The sequence below is a fragment of the Lithobates pipiens genome, unplaced genomic scaffold (assembly GCF_037356315.1).
Source record: "Lithobates pipiens isolate NorthernLeopardFrog02 unplaced genomic scaffold, aLitPip1_a1.2 Scaffold_8, whole genome shotgun sequence".
Taxonomy (NCBI): domain Eukaryota; kingdom Metazoa; phylum Chordata; class Amphibia; order Anura; family Ranidae; genus Lithobates; species Lithobates pipiens.
This window is the reverse complement of record NW_027507903.1, coordinates 280,837,340-280,858,075: the sequence shown is the minus strand read 5'-3', so window position 1 is coordinate 280,858,075 and position 20,736 is coordinate 280,837,340. Positions and strand designations below refer to the sequence as shown.

Below are 20,736 nucleotides of genomic sequence, written 5' to 3'. Positions count from 1 at the left end.
GAAATCTCCCCAATACCACACAGGTGGCAAACAATTCTGTACCAGCAATGTTTTACACATTCATTAAATTAAGCATCGGTATTGCTCTTTCCCCATCTTGAACATACGGTTTAGTTTTGGGAACCATTTCAGGATTTTGCAAAACTAGAGAGAAAACAGTAACTAAATTAATGAGATGAACCTCAGCTACACGAAAAGATTAACGGAAATGCATTTTTTTTTTTTTTTTAAGATTAGGGATATAAATGAAATTGTATTAAATTGTATAAGTACATAAATGATCCATATTAGGAAACTTGGCTACAAGTTACTGATTTAAGGTCAACGCAGATCACAAGGTGCCATGCTTTATGTATGGAAAAAAAAAAGAAAAAGAAGAGGTTTAATCTCTGCATGCTGAAATGCTTCCTTACAGTAAGAGCTGTACAAATGTGGGTAAACTTCAAGACTAATTCTATTCAACTACAAAAACGTTTAAAAAAAAAAAAAATCTTTTTCTTAATGTACAAAATCTAACTAGTTATACATTTAACGTATAATAGATCCAGTAAGTAATGGATGTGATTGCCATAGGGGATAAAAAGGTATAATTTTTATTCTGTGTTGCAGAAAATTGGAGCATGCTTTATTAGTGGTCTGTTTTTTCCTGGATGAACTGTGGTTATAGGGTTTTATGGATGCAGCTTTAAAAAGGTTTCACTCATGTTTGAACTCAATGAACCTATGTTATCTTTTAAACCCAATTTAACATACCGGTATCTGAAAACAAACAGTCCTGAGAAAAAGTTAATGCAGTTTATATATATTTTTTTTAAAGATTCCCCCAAGTGTGTGTGTGTGTATATATATATATATATATATATATATATATATATATATATATATATAAAAATTGTTAAATTGTTTTATTATCATATATAATCTACTTGGGGAATCTTAAAAAAAAAAAAAAAATAAAGTATATCTATATATATCCTCATGACTGTTTTCAGATATATTAAATTTAGTTTAATTCAAAGAAAACAGCTCAACTAGAATAGCATATTAAAATATACATCAATTAAATAGAGGGGAAAAAACCAAGCAATTCACCCCCCCCCCCCACTAATATAACAGTCTACTGTACATCATGAATGGCAACATTCAGGCCTCTTGCATACGATACTCCTGTATAAGCATCTACTTTTCCAGACTTTTTTCTTTTTGTATGTATTTGAGCACATTTGCGTTCGCGCAATTTTTGCGAAAACGTGTTCTTGCGTTTTTGTTCTGCACATTATGCAAATCTGCATTTGCCCACATTTTGCATGCAATCGTGCATATTTGCGCACATGAGATGTAAGATACTGACCAGAAATGCAGATGTTTCTATTTTTTTTTTTTTAAGAATGCATGGCTCTTGTTTATGCGCCTGTGTGCATAGGCACATTATTATTAACGGGCTGTATTTTATCTCTGTTAAAATAAAAATAAATAGGTGTACTATACTGTGCTTTTTCAAGCTGTAGTGTGCAAGAGGCCTTATATGTACACATTTCTGCTGATAAAGAACACATTTTGTATAAAGAACATGTTCCTGGCTTTATATTGGAGGCCTAAAAGATGAACAAGAAAGGACGATGCAGCTCCGGCACACATCTGAAAAGGAGCAGCACCGAACCTGAAAGATAGATGATGGTGACAGATGCAGGGAAGGAAAGTTCTGAATTGTCAGCACTGGAGAAGGGCCAACACTCAGGAGGTGTGTGCTATAAAGTGCACGTATGCAATGCAGTATAGATTGTTCTCTATAAAGAGCATTTTTGTTAATAGCTGTATAGGGGGAAAATGTTAAAATGGTTATTCACAACAAACCTGCTTATAAATTTTGCCTTTTTCAAGCTGGTGAATTTTATCCCATAGTAGCACCCCTCGGTCTGTAACTTTACGGAATGGTCTGAAAGAGGGAAAGAAATTGTTAAAAACATGAAAATATATTGTATTAGAACCTTCTGCTCTTCTATCAATAACAGGGAGGAGATGACACCTAATAGCAAAAGCTAATCTAAGCTAAGCCATTTCTAATGAAAAAGGGTAACTAAAGGCAAAAAAAAATAGAGTGGAAAGGGGTTGAAATGCTCAGTTTTTACTGTTGTCTGTGCCCCCATTAGGGAGAATCACCCTCTCCATTTGTCCTGTTTACCATTATCATTGAAAGTAAAAAAAAAAAAAAAAAAAAAAATTGGGTTAGCTCCAGGAAAGTAATAGGGGAGAAATCTTTCAATGGGGAGACTAGTTCTGGTGATCTGGGGGTCGTCAAGGATTTCCATTAATTTGCAGAGATTTCCTCTCTTCCCGTTTGGCTATAGGACAGGAAGTGAAGAGAAATTGCCACAAGGGGACACAGATGGTCAAAAAAAAATATATATATATTATTTCCAACTTCCATGCTCTATCCAAAATGAAAAAAATAAAAAATATATTTGCCTATAGTTCTACTTTAAGAACTTACTACATGATGCTTTTGCAGTATTACTATAGTTGAGTGGAAGGAGTAGAGAAATGGAACTGAGCTTGGTAGATCAAATCTGTCTACCGAATGAATAGAGTGGTTTCAAATTCAGTCATTATTTCCACCATTTCTACAAAACAAGCATAACAGAATATGCACAACATTGCAAATAGTGTTATAATTTTTATATAACTCTCTGAACAAAGGATTGCCTGTCATGTCAATTTCTGGCACAAAGCAATGGAAGCTGAAAACTAATAAAATAAATAAAATTGGCATCAAAATACATTAACCTATCTGCTCACCTTAGCACTTATCCTTTCCTTTACATGAACCCTAAAAACATAACCTAGCTCAGAAAAGTTAATCCATAATCTAAATCTGAAGCTGAACCTTTAACCTAAAAACACAAATTCTTAACCTAAACCCCTAACCCAATTCCAACTCTTAATCCAAACCTGAATTTTCAGAACACTGCATCAGAGCACCACAAAGCAGAAACACAATTTAATTTTAATATTCAAAGGAAACTCATCTATCTAACCATCCATGTCTCCATGCTTTATTATGGCAAATCCCTAGCTTTTCTGGCCGTGGCAATCTTAAAGCGGTTCTCCACCCTAAAGGGGAAGTTCCACTAATCTGATCCCCTCCCCCCCTCCGGTGCCACAATCGGCACCTTTCAGGGGGGTAGGGGGGTGCAGTTACCTGGATAATCCAGGTATCTGCACCCACTTCCGGGACAGACCACCGCAGATGCCCTGCCCCCCGTTGTGTTCTGGGAAACACACAGTTCCCAGGACACAGCGGGGACCAGAAGAGACGAGCAGCGTGGCTCGCGCATGCTCAGTAGGGAACCGGGCAGTGAAGCCGCAACGCTTCCCTTCCCGATTCCCTGACAGAGGATGGCGGCGGGGGCAGCAGAGACACAAGCGATCGCTCGTCATCTGCCGCCGACATCGCTGGACCCTGGGACAGGTAAGTGTCAATTTATTAAAAGTCAGCAGCTGCAATATTAGTAGCTGCTGGCTTTTAATTTTTTTTTTTTAGGTGCAGAACCACTTTAAGTAAGGGCAGATGATTCATGCAGGGTAAAGTTTAAAACAAGCAAATATAATATACTTTCCAAGCTATTTACTAATGCTAGCAGTATAAGGATTTTGAAATAGTGCACATTGAATGCGAGAGTGAAGTTCTGCTTTAAATCTGTCCCAATTCCTAATTTCGAACTAACCAAGCATAAAATTAAGCCCAGAATTTAAACACGGGACCTTTAGCTAACCCATAAACACTTCCACTTAATACCTCAAATCTCTTGATGTCTAAAGCGCTCTCCTGTACACTTGTCTACACAAACTGAAAATAACTGACTTGAATAACTAAAAATGGTAAGCATGCTGTAACTAGAATTAAATAGCCATCAGAAAATAGAGTTGAGACTGGGAGATTTCTCGATATTATTGAATGCTTGGAGCAGTTGGACCTGTCACAATTCTGTGACTGCGATAGAAAAATCCCAAGACTGTCTGCTCATCGAAAGAGATTACATATTGAGACACTTGACTAGGGATGAGCTTCGTGTTCGAGTCGAACGTACGTTCGACTCGAACATTGGCTGTTCGTCCGTTCGACGAAATCCGAACTCTTGGTCCGTTCGCGTCAAAATTCGTGTGGCGCGCACGGCCCACAATGCACTGCGATGGCGCAGTGCATTGCTGGCTCATGATTGGCCAAGCATGCACTGTGACCCCGCATGCTTGGCCAATCGCAGCGCCAGCAGCGAGGAGAGCCATGATTGGCCACAGGCAGGTTGCCTGTGGCCAATCATAGCTGAGGCTGTGTAGTGCACGCCCCACACTATATAAGGCCGCCATTGAGGCGGCCTCGTGTAGTGTGTTAGCATCTGAAGCAGTGGGTGTTCTGTGTACCTTCAACACAGTACACACCGATCGTTTTTGGCCGATTTCCTATCTTGCTGTTGTGTAGTGGTTATTGTCTGTGCCCTGACCGCAGTATACACCGCTATATTCACTATTCACTTCACTATATTTATATATCTTTAATAATAGAGCTTGCAGTCAGTAGTGTTAGGAGATAGTGCGTGCTGTCTGCGTGCTCTGTACCCAGTACATACCGCTATAATCCACCTACATAGCTGTTCTCTATTTGAGCCCAATTGCCATCTGCAGGAGTTATTGGAAGTTGTGTGTGCCTCCAGCACAATATAAACTACCCAACTGCTGTTTTACCCAGCTCCCTTCAGGCCATTACCATGTCTGGAAGGCCAGCAAGGAGAGGCAGACAGGCGCGAGCCGATAAAAGAGGGCAAGCAGGCTCTGTGTCTAGAGACAACAGTGCTGGTCGTGGACGCGGTGCATTGTCATCAGCACGTGGCCATGGGACATGCTTGTCCTTCTTTTCGGCAGCTGGACATGTTGAACCGCAACATGCCAACGACTTGGTAGAGTGGGTGACCAAGCCCTCTTCATCCTCCTCATCCTCTCTCACCCAGTCTCAGGGTAGTCGCAAAGCAGCTGCCAACGCATCGTCTTCCCTCCTCTCAATGTCATCATCAGTGACTCCTTCCCTAGACCCACCACGTCCTCCTGAGGAGTCTCCTGAACTCTGAGCACAGTGTTGGGTACATGCTCCAGGAGGATGCCCAGTGTTTGGTGGGCTCTGATGATGACACTCAGCTAGAGGAAGGCAGTAGCGTGAGCGCAGAGAGAGGGGATGCTCAAGAAGGACAGCAATCTGGCAGTCATGTTCCACAAGCTGCAGCATACTGCCAGGTTTGCTACAGCGATGAAGAGGGAGGGGATGATGAGGGCACTGACTCCACGTGGGTGCCTGGAAGGAGGGAGGAGGAGGAGGAGGAGGAGGAGGAGGCGGCACATGTCCAACGAAGCAGGATGCCCTCCGGGGGCCAGCTTAGGGGCAGCACACCGACTGAATCACACCGCAGAGCTCCGCCTGTGCAGGGCGCTGCCTCTGCGCGTTATTCTAAAAGTTCTTTGGTGTGGGCCTTTTTTGAGACGAGTGCATCAGATCGCACCGCTGCTATTTGCAACATATGTCTCAAGCGTATCTCACATGGCCAAAACATCAGCCGCTTGGGCACCACATGCTTGACCAGACATATGTTGACCTGCCATGTAGCTCGTTGGCAAGTGTACCTCAAAGACCCACACCAAAGAACAAAGCGGACCTCTCCTTGCTCCTCATCAGCTGGCATCTCCAACCCCACTAGACCTTCAGTCCTCTCTGAACCCTGCTCTGAGAGGAATGAAGGTGTAGAATTAGGTGTGTCACAGCCAAGTGCTTCCGGGAACTCTGCTAGCGGTACACCCACGTCTGATTATAGCAGGCAAATGTCCCTGCCCCAGCTGCTGGACCGGCGGAAGAAGTTTACTCCCAGCCATCCACATGCCCAGCGGTTGAATGCTAGCTTGGCTAAATTGCTAGCACTTCAACTGCTGCCTTTTCAGTTGGTAGACTCGGCCCCCTTCCGTGAGTTTGTACAATGTGCGGTTCCTCAGTGGCAGGTCCCCAAACGCCACTTTTTCTCGCGGAAGGCGATTCCGGCTCTCTACCGGCATGTGGAAGGCAATGTCCTTGCCTCGCTGGACAGGGCGGTCAGTGGTAAGGTGCATATTACCACTGACTCATGGTCCAGCAGGCATGGACAGGGACGTTACCTGTCTTTCACGGCCCATTGGGTCACTCTTCTGGCAGCTGGGAAGGATGCAGGACAAGGTGCAGTAGTGTTGGAGGTTGTTCCGGCACCACGCCTCCAAAATGCTACTATTGGTTGTGACACACCTCTCTCCTCCACCCCCTCCTCTTCTTCTTCCTCCATGGCCTCTTCCAGTGCTCTGTCCTCAGAACCAGCAGTGCTCCGTAGGCGTTGCAGGGGCTACGCAAGTACGCAGGCAAAACGATGCCATGCCGTGCTTGCGCTGGTTTGTTTGGGGGACAGGAGCCACACTGGGGCGGATGTTTTGTCAGCTCTGCAGGGGCAGGCCGAGAGGTGGTTGACGCCACGCCAGCTTAAGCCAGGAATGGTGGTTTGCGACAATGGCACCAACCTCCTCTCCGCCCTCCGACAGGGACAACTGACCCATGTGCCCTGTGTAGCTCACGTCCTTAACCTGGTGGTGCAGCGGTTCTTGGGCAGGTACCCCGGCTTACAGGATGTCCTGAAGCAGGCCAGGAAAGTCTGTGTGCATTTCCGCCGATCATTTAATGCCTGTGCTCAGCTGGCTGAGCTCCAAAAGGAGTTGAACCTGCCCAAGAACCGCCTTATATGTGACATGCCCACCAGATGGAACTCAACATTGGCCATGCTGCAGCGGCTGCACACGCAGCAGAGGGCCATCAATGAGTACCTGTGCGACTACGGCACCAGGACAGGGTCAGGGGAGCTTGGTTTTTTCTCACCACGCCAGTGGGGCATGATCAGGGATGCATGCACTGTCCTGTCACCGTTTGAGGAGGCCACAAGGATGGTGAGCAGTGACAGTGCATGCATTAGTGACACTGTACCTCTTGTCCACCTCTTGGAGCATACGCTGCGTGGAATAATGGACAGGGCACTTGAGGCAGAACAGAGGCAGGAAGAGGAGGACTTCCTTGCCTCTCAAGGCCCCCTTTATCCAGACAGTGTTCCTGCTGTGCCACCCATCACACAGGAAGAGGATGAGGAGGAGGAAGAGGAGGAGGAGGAAGAGGAGGAGGAGGATGATTGTGTCAGCATGGAGGTGGAGGCTGGCACTCAGCATCAGCAGCAGCAGTCTTATAGGGATGATTTACAGTCCCAAGAAACACGTGGACTTGTACGTGGCTGGGAGGAGGTAGCTGCGGATCATGTTGTCCTTAGTGACCCAGAGGACTCCGGACCGAATGCCTCAGCTAACCTACGCTGCATGGCCTCCCTGATCCTGCAAAGCCTGCGGAAGGATCCTCGTATTCTTCGGATCAAGGAGAGGGACCATTACTGGCTGGCCACTCTCCTTGATCCACGGTACAAGGGTAAGGTTGCCGACCTTATCTTGCCATCGCAGAGGGAGCAGAGGATGAGACATCTCCGGGAGGCCTTGCAGAAAGCTCTGTGCAACGCGTTCCCAGAGACTGGGAGGTTACAAACTCCTGGTCCTGGACAATGTGTTGCTGAGGCATCGGTCAGAAGGAGCGGTGGAGAAGGTGGCCGTCTGACTGATGCTTTCAGACAATTTTTTAGTCCGCAGCCCCAAGGTATGATTGGTTCCAGCACCCATCGCCAGCGTCTGATTTACATGGTGCAGGAATACCTAGGGGCAAGGTCAGACTTGGACACCTTTCCCACCGAAAATCCTCTGGCTTACTGGGTCTTGAGGATGGATCACTGGCCAGAGCTTGCACAGTATGCAATTGAGCTACTGGCCTGTCCTGCATCCAGCGTTCTTTCGGAACGCACCTTCAGTGCTGCTGGTGGCTTTGTTACCGATCACAGGGTGCGCCTGTCCACCGAATCAGTTGATCGACTGACCTTCATCAAGATGAATCAGTCTTGGATCACCCACAGCTACCAAGCACCTGAAGCTGATGTAACCGAATAATTTTTTTTGAAATACCACATCCCTTCAAGACTGCCTATGCTGATGCTGAGTGACTGTCCTGTTATGTTGATGGTCTATCCTCTTCCTCCTCCGCTGATATGTTGGAAGAACATTTTTGGTTCTGGGTGATGCCAGCAGCCCAATTTTTCTGCCCCTGTTTAACAGGGGCGTTTAAGTACAATTTTTGATGCAATGCTTTGCAGCAGGGCTAATTCCTGCAATAAAACTAGAGTATATGGCAGAGGTTGCAGTGTGGTGGCACCAGCACCAGTGTCTAAGGCCCAATTTTTCTGCCCCTGTTTAACAGGGACATGTAATTACAATTCTTGATATAATATTTCACAGGAGGGCCCCTTCCTGTGCCCACCCAGAGTAACGGTGAGGACTTATAGTGTTGTGGCACCAGCACCACAACCACCAAAGGTCAATTTTTCTACCACTGTTCAACAATGGCATGTAATTACAATTCTTGATATAATCGTTCACAGCAGGGCGCTCCAGCGCCCACCAAGAGTCACTTTGAGGGCTTACAATGTTGTGGCAAAACCAACACCTTGTTCCGCCATTTCTGCAGAGCATATAGGGCAGGCCCCTACTTTCAAACATCCAACTTACAAACATCTCCTACTTGCAAACGCAATTTTATACTTTTGATAACCCTTCCCTATGTTTTCCAAAAAGCTTAAAAATAGTTTTTTTGACTGGAGCTACACTTTAAAAATGTACCAGTTGAAAATTACAAACAGATTCAACTTAACACAACAAACCTACACAGTCCCTGTCTTGTTTGCACCGCCTGTATACTGCTGTTCTGAGTATATAGGGCCTGGGGGCCACACTCATTTCCTTTTTTTAATATGGGTACAGGGTTCCCCTTAATATGCGTACAAGACCCAAATAGGCTGGTAATGGGCAGGGAGGGCTACCCATGCCATTTTTCGGAATGATTTTCAACCATATTGCAGGAACCAGATATAACATTAAAACCGCAAGCAGTTTTAAATGGTGTTATTTCCGTTTAATGTCATTTTGTGCAGGGACTGTTCTAAACACGGGAAACACGTGGCACTTCACAGGCATACTACAGACACCCCCCAAGCACCATATTTAAAGGAATATTTCACTTTTTTTTTTCACTTTAATCGTCAGTAAAATCAGTGCTCCCGCCAAAACTGCCATTTTTAAAAACATTTTAGGCATTGACCCATGTCCCCTGGGGCAGGAGCCAGGTCCCCAAACCCTTTTTAGGATAGTATCTTGCATATTAGCCGTTAAAATTAGCACTTTCCATTTCGAACGTTCGAGTCCCATAGACTTCAATGGGGTTCTAACGTTCGTAACGAACGCGGGGGTCCGTTCGAAAGTTCTGGTGCGAACCGAACCGGGGGGTGTTCGGCTCATCCCTACACTTGACATATTGAGAAGCTTACTGCTTATAGCAGGACATAAAAATACTACATTTGTCTAAATTGTAGGTTTTGCTTGCAGTTTTCAGGCCACTTACAACCATACTTACTTTTAGTAGGACAGCTGCATGAGACAAAATATTATGATCTGGAATTACTGCGAATATTTACCTCCTCTTGTCATTGAAAAAATTTGGTTTGTCAGCTTGAACTATAACAACATCAAAAAGATCTCTCCAATCTTTTCCAACAATGAACTTCATTCCTTTGTCGCTGTGTAAAAAAAAAAAAAATAATAATTATGGATTTGTCAAAACAGTAAAAGAAAATAAATAAAAAATAAAAAAAAAAACAAAAAAATAAAAACACACCAAAACACACCCAAAGTTGCACCATAAAATGAAGGGCAGAGCATCAAAATATTTTTATACTGAGCTTGGAAATTTAAATTCCATCTTTTTAAAACTTGTGGCCGTCAAGGCACCTTTCGAACTTGCGCCACCTAAAAGTTGTGCGATTTTGACACGACTTGAAGCAGTGCCTGTGTAATCTTGATGTCTATGGACCCCAAGTCGCATCAAAGTCAGACCAAAGTAGTGCAGGGACTACTTTGAAGTTGACAAAGTGACAAAGTTGCAGATATGAATGGTACTCATAGGGTACAGACTTGACGTGTGACTTTGCAGTCCTAAGTCGCAGGACAAGTCACACAAGTGAGAAAGGGGTCTTAGTCCAAGAAAAAAAAATTCACGGAAATGGGAAGCTTAGACATTAAGATTCTAGAGGTACATAGCCAATGCTCTTAAAATCTGACTATATACAGTATAACTTAATGGACTGTAGAGAACAGACATCAGCTCTGGCTGACAATGCAGAAATTGCTAAATGGTTAAAACACAACTATAATATTTTGAAGATATGCAGAATGACCTGTTGCACCCATTGAAAACTTGGAAAATAAATTAAAAAGAGTATACTGAAGCCTCTTACTTACACAAAGCTGCTGGGGCTATTTGTTATAAGGAACATCTTTTTGCCATTGCTTGCCAGTTTTGCCAACACAGCTCGTGTTTTCTCCCCATAGCGAATGTACCTTTCTATAAAAAATAAATAAAAAAAATGAATATATTTATATATTATTACACATACAATGAATAAAAGGTTTCTATATCATTTTAGTCAACAGGAGCTATTTTGGAAACTTTTCCATGAATAACAGCCAGAATCAGACATGGACCATAGTTAAAGACCAAGTTCACCTTTTAACAAAAATAAATGCAGGTAAAAAAAATGTGCATGCTTTTTTTTTTCTCAGGAGCCTGCAGAGCATTTCACCCAAGGCAATCAGCAGATGTGTATAGGCTTTCTGCCTGAAAGCTGTAGGAAGAGTCAATGAAATACAAGAGCATTTATCAGCACCCCCACAGTTCATTCAGAACTACAAGCTGTCTGACTCAGTGGAAGATGGGACTTCTAGGTTGCTGAACAGCCCCTCTGTTTTTAAATTGTTACAGCATGTTCAGGAAGAACCTGCACCTGATGTGGTGGGGGTTGCATATTACACCCTAAATATGGGTGTAACAAACAACTTACTAAGAAGGTGAAGTTAGCCATTAATATAGGAAAAAAAAAAAAAATGTATATATATATATATATATATATATATATATATATATATATATATATATATATATATATATATATATATATATATATATATACACACATACATATATACATATATATACACACACACACACACACACACACACACACACACACACACATATACATACACACACACACACACACACACATATATATATACACACACTAACACACACACACACATTCGAAGAAAAGGTGGCATAAAATTTATTTTGTGAAGGAACGAACTTTAGGTGTCCAAAATAATAGTACAAAAGTAATGTTTTGCTGTGGACTGTTAACATTACTAAAATTATAGGTTTTACACTGCTGTAAACATAAAAACCAACAAACACGGGGGAAAAAAAAAACGATTTAAAAAAATAAGTTACTAAAAATGCTCAAAAAAATGTATCAGATCACATAAAAGAGGCATCTTTATCTAAACTGTCAACTAAAGATTTTCCTCTTAAAAGATAGTTACAAGCAAGTAATCATAAATATAGTAGATAGATAGTGATTTAGAATAATTAGGGATTTGCCGATACTAGCAAAATGCTCCGATACCGGAAATCGATACTGGAAGTGACATCGCTTGGGAGTGGACCACCTCCAGACAGTGCCTTCCCCGCTTCCTCCTCCCATTGGCATTGCTAGATGCAGGCCCACCCATCCTAACAGTCCACAAGCATTGTTTCCTTGCTGCACCATGCCTGCAGTCCCTGGCTCTCTCCTGCACCATGCCTGCAGTCACTTCTTTTTTTTTATAAATTCTTTATTTTTTCATCTTTTCTTTCCATAGATTTCACATTACATTTCGTTTTACATCTACAACTTCTTTAACAGCTATAACAGTCTTATAATATTTCAATCCATACCTCAATTCCATGTCATCCTCCCCCCTCCCTCACCCTTCCCTCCCAGAGAAATAAATAGATAAATATACAAACAAGAAAAAAAAAAAATAAAAAAAATAAAAAAAAAAAAAAAAAAAGTTTGAATTTTCACTATAATCCCCCCCCTCACTCCCCCCCCCCCCCACCACCACCCGCCTGCTCTATCATATTTCGAAATGTTTCACATCATACTTTCTCTATAATTTAGATATGGAGCCCAGATCTTCTGATATTTCTCGTCTTGATCTCTCATTGTCATTGTTAAATTTTCCATTTGTTGGATTTCTGCAATTCTCTGAAACCACTGTGCTCTAGCTGGAGGGTTGCTTTTTTTCCACAGAACCGGGATACATGCCCTTGCTGCTATCAATAAATGTCTCAGCAAAGAATTTTTGAATCTTTCTATTGCCATTGGGATGTCCAGCAGCAGAAAAGTTGCCGGTTTATCTCCCAGGTCAATTCCTGTAATCCTTACAATAGTATCGGCTACCATCTCCCAGAACACTCTAATTTTTGGACATTCCCAAAATATATGTAATAATGTTCCTTCTGCTCCATGACATCTCCAACATGTCTCTGATATCTGGGGGTAAATTTGATGTAACACTTTTGGTGTTCTATACCACCTAGTAAGGATCTTGTATCCCCCTTCTTGATATCTGCTTGCCATCGAGGCCTTTTGATTAAACAACAGCATCTTATCCTTTTGTTCTGGGGAAAACGTAGTCCCTAAATCTCTTTCCCAAGCCTGTAAAAAGGGCAAATCTTGTGAAGTCTCCTGTTCTATTAACATACTATAAAAGTAAGACATCAGATGTCTCAGTTCCTCTCCTTTCAAACAGATCTCTTCAAACTCAGTCAATGCCCTTATTTCTACGTATACCTTTGATTTAGATCTAATAAAGGCTTCTAATTGCCTCATTCTGAAAGGGTCTAGTCCTAATGTCATTCCTTTTTCAATATCTTTTTTAGTCATTAACCGGTTGCCTACCGAGAAATGACAAATTCTACTCATACCTCTATCTTGTATTGTTTTAAACTTTGGATCTGTCATTCCCGGTAGAAATGCTGGGGTACCAAGGATAGGAAGGAGCGGACTGGGAGTTCTTGAAATAGATGTTTTCCTGAATACTCTTTTAGTTATTCGTAATGTCTCCCCTAGTATTGGATGTTTTCTCAATCCCATTGGTATTTCTGTATCTGGAATCCACACTAATCCTTCCAATGGGATATCTGTCGCTGCTTGTTCTGTCTGTATCCACGGTTTTTCGTTTTTAAGCCTACACCATTCCACTACTCTAGTTAAGTGTGAGGCCTCCTGGTATTTTATTGGATCTGGAAGTCCTATCCCTCCTTTTCCTTTGGGGAGTACTAAAATATCTCGGCGTACTCTTGCTGGTTTCCCAGCCCAGATGAACTTCATAAATCTTGATCTAAGATCCTTAAACAAACTTGTAGGGATCTTAATTGGTATAGTTTGAATTATGTATAACAGTCTGGGCATCACATTCATCTTAATAATATTGGTTCTCCCGAACCATGTAAAAATCTCTTTGTCCCATTTTTGAAGATCACTTTTGATCTGTCTTACCAGTGGGATATAATTAAGTTCAAACAGTTCATTTAGATTTTTTGACATTTTTGTTCCTAAGTAACTTATATATGAATTCGTCCATCTAAAATCAAATTGCGTGGACACTGCTTGCAACTGAGGCGAATCCATCTCTACTCCCATTGCCTCCGATTTTCCATAGTTTATTCTAAAGTTGGATATTTTCCCATATTCTCGTAGCTCCATTAGTAAAGATGGGAGAGATGTAATTGGGGACGTTACAAAAAAGATCAAATCATCTGCATAAGCTGCCAACTTCTGATCCTCATTTTTTATTTTTACCCCCCTGATATCCACATTGGCACGTATTTTCCTTAAAAAAGGTTCTATTGTCAAAATGAATATCAGGGGTGAGAGGGGACATCCCTGGCGTGTTCCATTTAAAATGGAGAATGGCTCTGATAATCTGTCATTCACTTTCACCCTAGCACTTGGTTTTGAATATAAGTTTAGGATCCATCTCAGCATCCCCTCCCCCAGGCCTATATGTTGTAGTACTGCTTTTAAGAATATCCAATCCACCCGATCAAACGCTTTTTCTGCATCCGCAGATACTATCACCATTGACTTATGCAATTTTTGTACCAGGTAAATTGTGTTCACCACTCGTTGCGTATTTTCTCTTCCTTCTCTCCCTGGGACGAATCCCACTTGATCTGGGTGTATTAGTTCCGGTATCAAATTTATCAATCTCATGGCTAATATTTTTGTGAACAATTTAAGGTCCACATTCAACAACGAAATAGGTCGGTAGCTGGGACACTGAGAGGGATCCTTTCCTTCTTTCGGTATTACTGTTATATGCGCCAGTAACGTTTCTGTTGGAATTTGCTTCCCTTCCCGTATTGAATTATAGGCTTCCACGAATCTCGGAGCCAGTTTCTCCGCGAACATTCTATAATATGACAAAGTAAATCCATCTGGACCTGGTGATTTACCTAATTTCAATATTTTTAATGCTTTTGCAACTTCCTCTAGAGTGATTGGTACATCTATTTCTCTGGCCATTTCCTCTGTTATTTTTGGCATTTCTGTCCTTTCAATATATTCTCTAGCGATCTCTCCTTCTTTTAACTCCTCTGCCAACGTAGACTTCTTTTCCAACTGATATAGCTTCTCATAGTATTCTTTGAATACCTGAGCAATTTTCTCCGATGTATTAACCATTTCATCTCTCTGTGTCTTAATTTGTGTAATTGAATTCCTAGTTGTGCTTTCTCTGAGGGCGTTTGCCAACAGTCTCCCTGGTTTATTCCCAAATTCATAGAATCTCCGTTTCCCTCGAGTTAGCTTTGCTTTCGCTTTATCTATTAATTGGAGATTTAATTTTTCACGCAGACCCTCTAATTTCTGTTCTACTAATTGTGCTTGTGATTTTTTATGTACTGTTTCTAGTTCCCTAATCTCTTTAAGCAAGTTATCAATCGTTTCATTCATTCTGCGTTTTCTATGTGCTCCCATGGATATAAATATTCCTCTCATGACACATTTATGTGCTTCCCATATACAAAAAGGTGTTGTTTCTCCTACTTTATTTGTTGCAAAAAAAACATCCAGTTCTTGTTCTAATTTTACCTTATATTCACTATCCTTTAGTAATGTTTCATTTAACTTCCATTGCCATTCCCTTGGTTCAGCTTCCCCTAATTCAATCACACAACTCGTCGGGGCGTGGTCTGATAGTGTAAATAGGCCAATTGAGGCTTCCACTAGGGATGTAATCACATTCTGGGAGATTAAAATATAGTCAATTCTAGAGTAAGATTTATATTTTGCCGAGAAAAAAGTATAATCTCTGCTCTGTGTGTGAACAGCCCTCCAGCTGTCGATCAGCTGCAGTTCTTGCATCATTCTCTTTACTTTCCTTAATTTGACATAAGATAGATGAGACGAGCCTTTTGATGTGTCTATTATTGGATCCAAAGCCATATTTAGGTCGCCTCCTAACACTAGTATTCCCTCTTTATGTTGTTGAATAATCTGTAAATAGATTTCTAGAGAGGTTACTTGGTTTTCATTTGGCAGATATATATTTACCAATGTCACTTTTTGGCAGCCCAATGTACCTTTTACTATCAGGAGGCGACCTGCAGTCACTTCTGCCTGTTGTCTCCGCCTTCCCTTTACCAGCTGTCACCTCTGGCCCCATGTCTCCCAATAACCCTCCTATCCCCATTTCCACCCCCCCCCCCCCCAGGCGATAGGTATCGGTATTGGCAAGTACATGATGTCAAGTATCGGTACTCGTACTAAGTGTCAAAACAGTGGCATCGGTGCATCCCTAAATAAAATGTATATGATGTTAAAATGTAGCTTCACTAAAATTTTTCTGGTGGCTTGTGTTTAGAGGTTCTGACTTAAAATGTGCATTTTTTAATTTTTTTTTAAAGCAACAAGAAGCAAGAACTGCTGCTAGGTGTAGCTTCCTCAAAACAGCAATTAAACCTATTTGGAAATACAAGGTGAGGCAAAGCAGAAGTGATAAAGCAACTCTAAGACATCTACAATATACAACAAAGAATCTGTACTATTACAGTGCCTTGAAAAATTATTCACACCCCTTGAAATTTTCCACCATTTTGTCATGTTACAACCAAAATTTTAAATGTGGAAAAAAAAAAAAAAATTAAAAAAAAAAAAAAAAAAAAAAAAAACAGTCCCTTCCAGCGCTAAGGGGTCTTCTGACGTGGAGGGCAACAGGGAAAATGGTAACCCAAGACTAGGGGGATGCTGCCTTCCTCAGATGGGGTAATCCAATGGAAACTACAAGAACAAAATGGAAGGCGCGCCCACCTACTGCATTATGGTCCATCACATGTCCATACACCGTGTGTGTTTTTATATGGCTCAATGAGAGTTGCACCTTGCGAGTGCTCACTTTTTATGAATTTTTATTCATTGAATTATCATTGGTAATGCACTAGGTGTGTGCGCCTTCCCTTTTGTTTTTTAAAATTGTAAATGTATATTATTAGGATTTAATGAGATAGACCAACACAAAGTGGCAGATAATTGTGACGTGGAAGGAAAACGATAAAATGTTTTCTAACATTTTTTACAAATAAATATATGTTTGTTTAAAGCTAGGTATGCATTTGTATTCAGCTCCCGAGTCAATACTTTGTAGAACCACTTTTCCTTGCAATTACAGCTGCAAGTCTTTTTTGGTATGTTTCTACCAGCTTTGCTTATCTAGAGACAGTGACATTTTTGCCCATTGATCTTTTCAAAATCGATCCAGCGATAGTTAGGGTGGAGGGCGTCTGAACAGAAATTTAAGTCTTGCAACAGATTTTCAATTGGATTTAGGGCTGGACTTTGAAGGGGCAATTCTAACAAATGAATATGCTTTGATCTAAACCATTCCATTGTAGCCCTGGCCAGGGCAGCCATCAGAAATTGTAGGGCCCCTTTGACAGCTTTAGTCTCTTCCCCTCCCTCCCCAATCCTGACCAACATTCCCCATGGCCTGCCCACTGGCCATCCCACCAAGTCCTTCAGCCAACCCCCCCCCCCCCCAACCCCCAATCCCAACCCTGCTTTGAACGTCTCCACAACTTTATCCCTGACCTGTCTGGTGTGTTCTTTGGCATTTATGATGCAGTTTGTTCACTAAGGTTCTCTAATAAACCTCTGAGGGCTTCAAAGGACAGCTGTGTTTATACCGAGATTAAATTACACGCAGGTGGACCCCATTTACTAATTAGGTGACTTCTTAAAGCAATGGGTTCCACTAGATTTTAATTATTAGGTGTATCAGAGTAAAGCTGGCCATACACCTATAGATTTTCTGCAGATTTTCTATGGTTAGATGGAAAAAGTGCAACAGATTTCTCCATGTTCGCTAAACTGTGTAGATGGAAGAATCTCCCACTTTTCTCATCTAACCATAGAAAATCTGCAGATAATCTATAGGTGTAAGGCCAGTTTTAGGCCCCTTTCACACTGGGGCACTTTGCAGGCGCTACATCGCTAAAAATAGCGCCTGCAAAGCGCCCTGAAACAACCACTGCTGTCTCTCCACTGTGAAAGCCCGAGGGCTTTCACACTGGAGCGGTGTGCTTGCAGAACAGTCAAAAAAATCCTGCAAGCCGCATCTTTGGAGCGCTGTAGGAGCGGTGTATTTACCACTCCTAAAGCGCCCCTTCCCATAGAAAACAATAGGGCAGTGCTGCAAACCCGCCTGCAAAGCGCCGCTTTACCGCCAGCACCCGCAACGCCCCAGTGTGAAAGTAGTCTTAAGGGAAGAAACTACACCAGAGAGAGAAAAGGGCATAGAAAAAGGATACCACATATAGAGCCACAGATATAACTAACTAGTTATTTCAGACACTATAACAAAATAGAAATGTATTAAATTGTATGAATACACAATAATTGATTACACAGAATATAAAATCAATACCCCTTTGCGGCAGTATACTCCCAATCGCCATCAAAAGCTTAATTTTGTCAATTTCCAATCGTACGATTTTGAATGACTGAGTTATACAAGTTTTTGCTATTTTTCTATCCTTCCACAATAGGATTACCTGACTATGCATGTGTAGTACATAGGTTCCCATGTATGTATGTATGTATGTATGTATGTATGTATGTATGTATGTATGTATGTATGTATGTATGTATGGTCATTAGATGGTTAACGGGGGAGGTTCATTGATTTTATATTCTGTGTAATCAACTATTGTGTATTCATACAATTAAATACATTTCTATTTTGTTATAATTAACTAGCTATTATTTCAGACACAATGGGGGTTATTTACGAAAGGCGAATGCACTTTGCACTGAAAGTGCACTTGGAAGTGCAGTTGTTCTAAATCTAAGGGATAGATCTGAAATGAGTGGAAGCTCTGCTGATTTTATCCTCCAATCATGTGCAAGCTAAAAATGCTGTTTTTTTTAAAAAAAATTCCTTGCATATCCCCCTCGGATCTACAGCGACATTACTTCCAAGTGCACTTGCAGTGCAAAGTGGATTTTCCTTTAGTAAATAACCCCCTATATCTCTGTGGCTCTATATGTGGTATCTTTTTCTACGCCCTTTGTATCTCTGGTGTAGTTTCTTCTCTTTATCATATGGTCAGCCACTAGGCGAGTAGATGAGTGTCTGGCTTTTCTTATTGTCTAGTTTGGTTTCCATACTTTTTTCTGTCTTTATCAGAGTAAAGGAGGCTGAATACAAATGCACACTACACTTTCCAAATATTTGTTTGTAAAAAATATTGAAAAACGATTTACCATTTTCCTTCCACTTCACAATTATGTCCCACTTTGTGTTGGTCGATTACATAAAATATATTTACTTTTTGGTTGTAACATGACAAAATGTGGGAAATTTCAAAGGGGTATGAATATATATGTGTATGTATTATATTTCGCAAAAGTGAGTACACCCCTCATTTTTGTAAATATTATATCTTTTCATGTGACAACACTGAAGAAATTACACTTTGCTACAATGTAAAGTAGTGAGTGTACAGCTTGTATAACAGTGTACATTTGCTGTCCCCTCAAAATAGCTCACACAGCCATTAATGTCTAAAACCACTGGCAACAAAAGTGAGAACACCCCTAACTGAAAATGTCCAAATTGGACCCAATTAGCCATTTTCCCTCCCCTTTGTAATGTGACTCGTTAGTGTTACAAGGTCTCAGGTGTATATGGGGAGCAGGTGTGTTAAATTTGGCGTTAATCGGTCTCACTCTTAAGTTTGGTTCACACCATTGCGAATTGTATGTGGCTTACACTGCATCCAATTCCCATGACATTTTAAAATGCATTCATTTGAATGAGGCTGGTTCACATTTGTGCATTGCATTCGCACTCCGCATAGCCCAAAAAATGTGAGGGTTTTTGGGCATTGCTGCGCGAATTGCACACACAATATCTTCTATGGGAATGCAACCGATTCGCAGATGTGTTCTGTTGTATACAGGCATTCTCTCCCCCTCCTCACTACATCTCCCCCTCTTCTTGCTCAGCTGATCTGCAGCTACAACAGAGAGGAACTGCTGAACAGCTGTTCTTTCTCTTCACACATGTGTGAATCTACCTTAGTGGTCACTGGAAGTTCAACATGGCACCTCATGGCAAAGAACTCTCTGAGGATCTGAAAAAAAGAATGTTTTCCCTACATAAAGATGGCCTAGGCTATAAGAAGATTGTCAAGACCCTGAAACGGAGCTGCAGCACAGTGGCCAAGACCATACAGCAGTTTAACAAGACAGGTTCCAGTCAGAACAGGCCTCACCATGGTCGACCAAAGAAGTTGAGTGCACGCGCTCAGCGTCATATCCAGAGGTTGTCTTTGGGAAATAGACGTATGAGTGCTGCCAGCATTGCTGCAGAGGTTGAAGGGGTGGGAGTTCAACCTGTCAGTGCTCAGACCATACGCCGCACACTGCATCAAATTGGTTGGCATGGCTGTCTTCCTAGAAGGAAGCCTCTTCTAAAGATGATGCACAAGAAAGCCCGAAAACAGTTTGCTGAAGAAAAGCAGACTAAGGACATGGATTACTGAAACCATGTCCTGTGGTCTGATGAGACCAAGATAAACTTATTTGGTTCAGATGGGGTCAAGCGTGTGGCAGCAACCAAATCAGGAGTACAAAAGACAAGTGTGTCTTGCCTACAGTCAAGCATGGTGGTGGGAGGCTCATGGTCTTGGGCTTCATGAATGCTGTCGGCACAGTTCATTGAGGGAACCATGAATGCCAACACGTACTGTGACATACTGAAGCAAAGCATGATCCCCTCTGTTTGGAAACTGGGCCACAGGACAATATTCCAACATGATAACGACCCCAAACACACCTTCAAGACAACTACTGCCTTGCTAAAGAAGATAAGGTTAAAAGGGTGATGGACTGGCCAAGCATGTCTCTAGACCTAAACCCTATTGAGCATCTGTGGGGCATTCTTAAATGGAAGGTGGAGGAGCGCAAGGTCTCCAACATCCACCAGTTCTGTGATGTTATTGAGTAGTAGAAGAGGACTTCAGTGGCAGCCTGTGAAGCTCTGGTGAAGTCCATGCCCAAGAGGGTTAAAGCAGTGCTGGAAAATAATGGTGGCCACATAAAA

At 41.8% G+C, this 20,736-nt stretch overlaps 1 protein-coding gene across 1 annotated transcript in view; it reads right to left on the bottom strand.

Annotated features, from left to right (window-relative positions):
• NT5DC3 (5'-nucleotidase domain containing 3) overlaps nucleotides 1-20,736 on the bottom strand; it is an 80,508-nt gene that overhangs the window by 16,430 nt on the left and 43,342 nt on the right. Inside the window, exons 8-10 of the mRNA XM_077472133.1 lie at nucleotides 10,489-10,591; nucleotides 9,666-9,767; nucleotides 1,855-1,936 (exon numbers count right to left, since the gene is read on the bottom strand). Of these exons, the coding sequence (XP_077328259.1) occupies nucleotides 1,855-1,936; nucleotides 9,666-9,767; nucleotides 10,489-10,591 (287 nt within the window). The remainder of the gene's footprint in view (nucleotides 1-1,854; nucleotides 1,937-9,665; nucleotides 9,768-10,488; nucleotides 10,592-20,736) is intronic.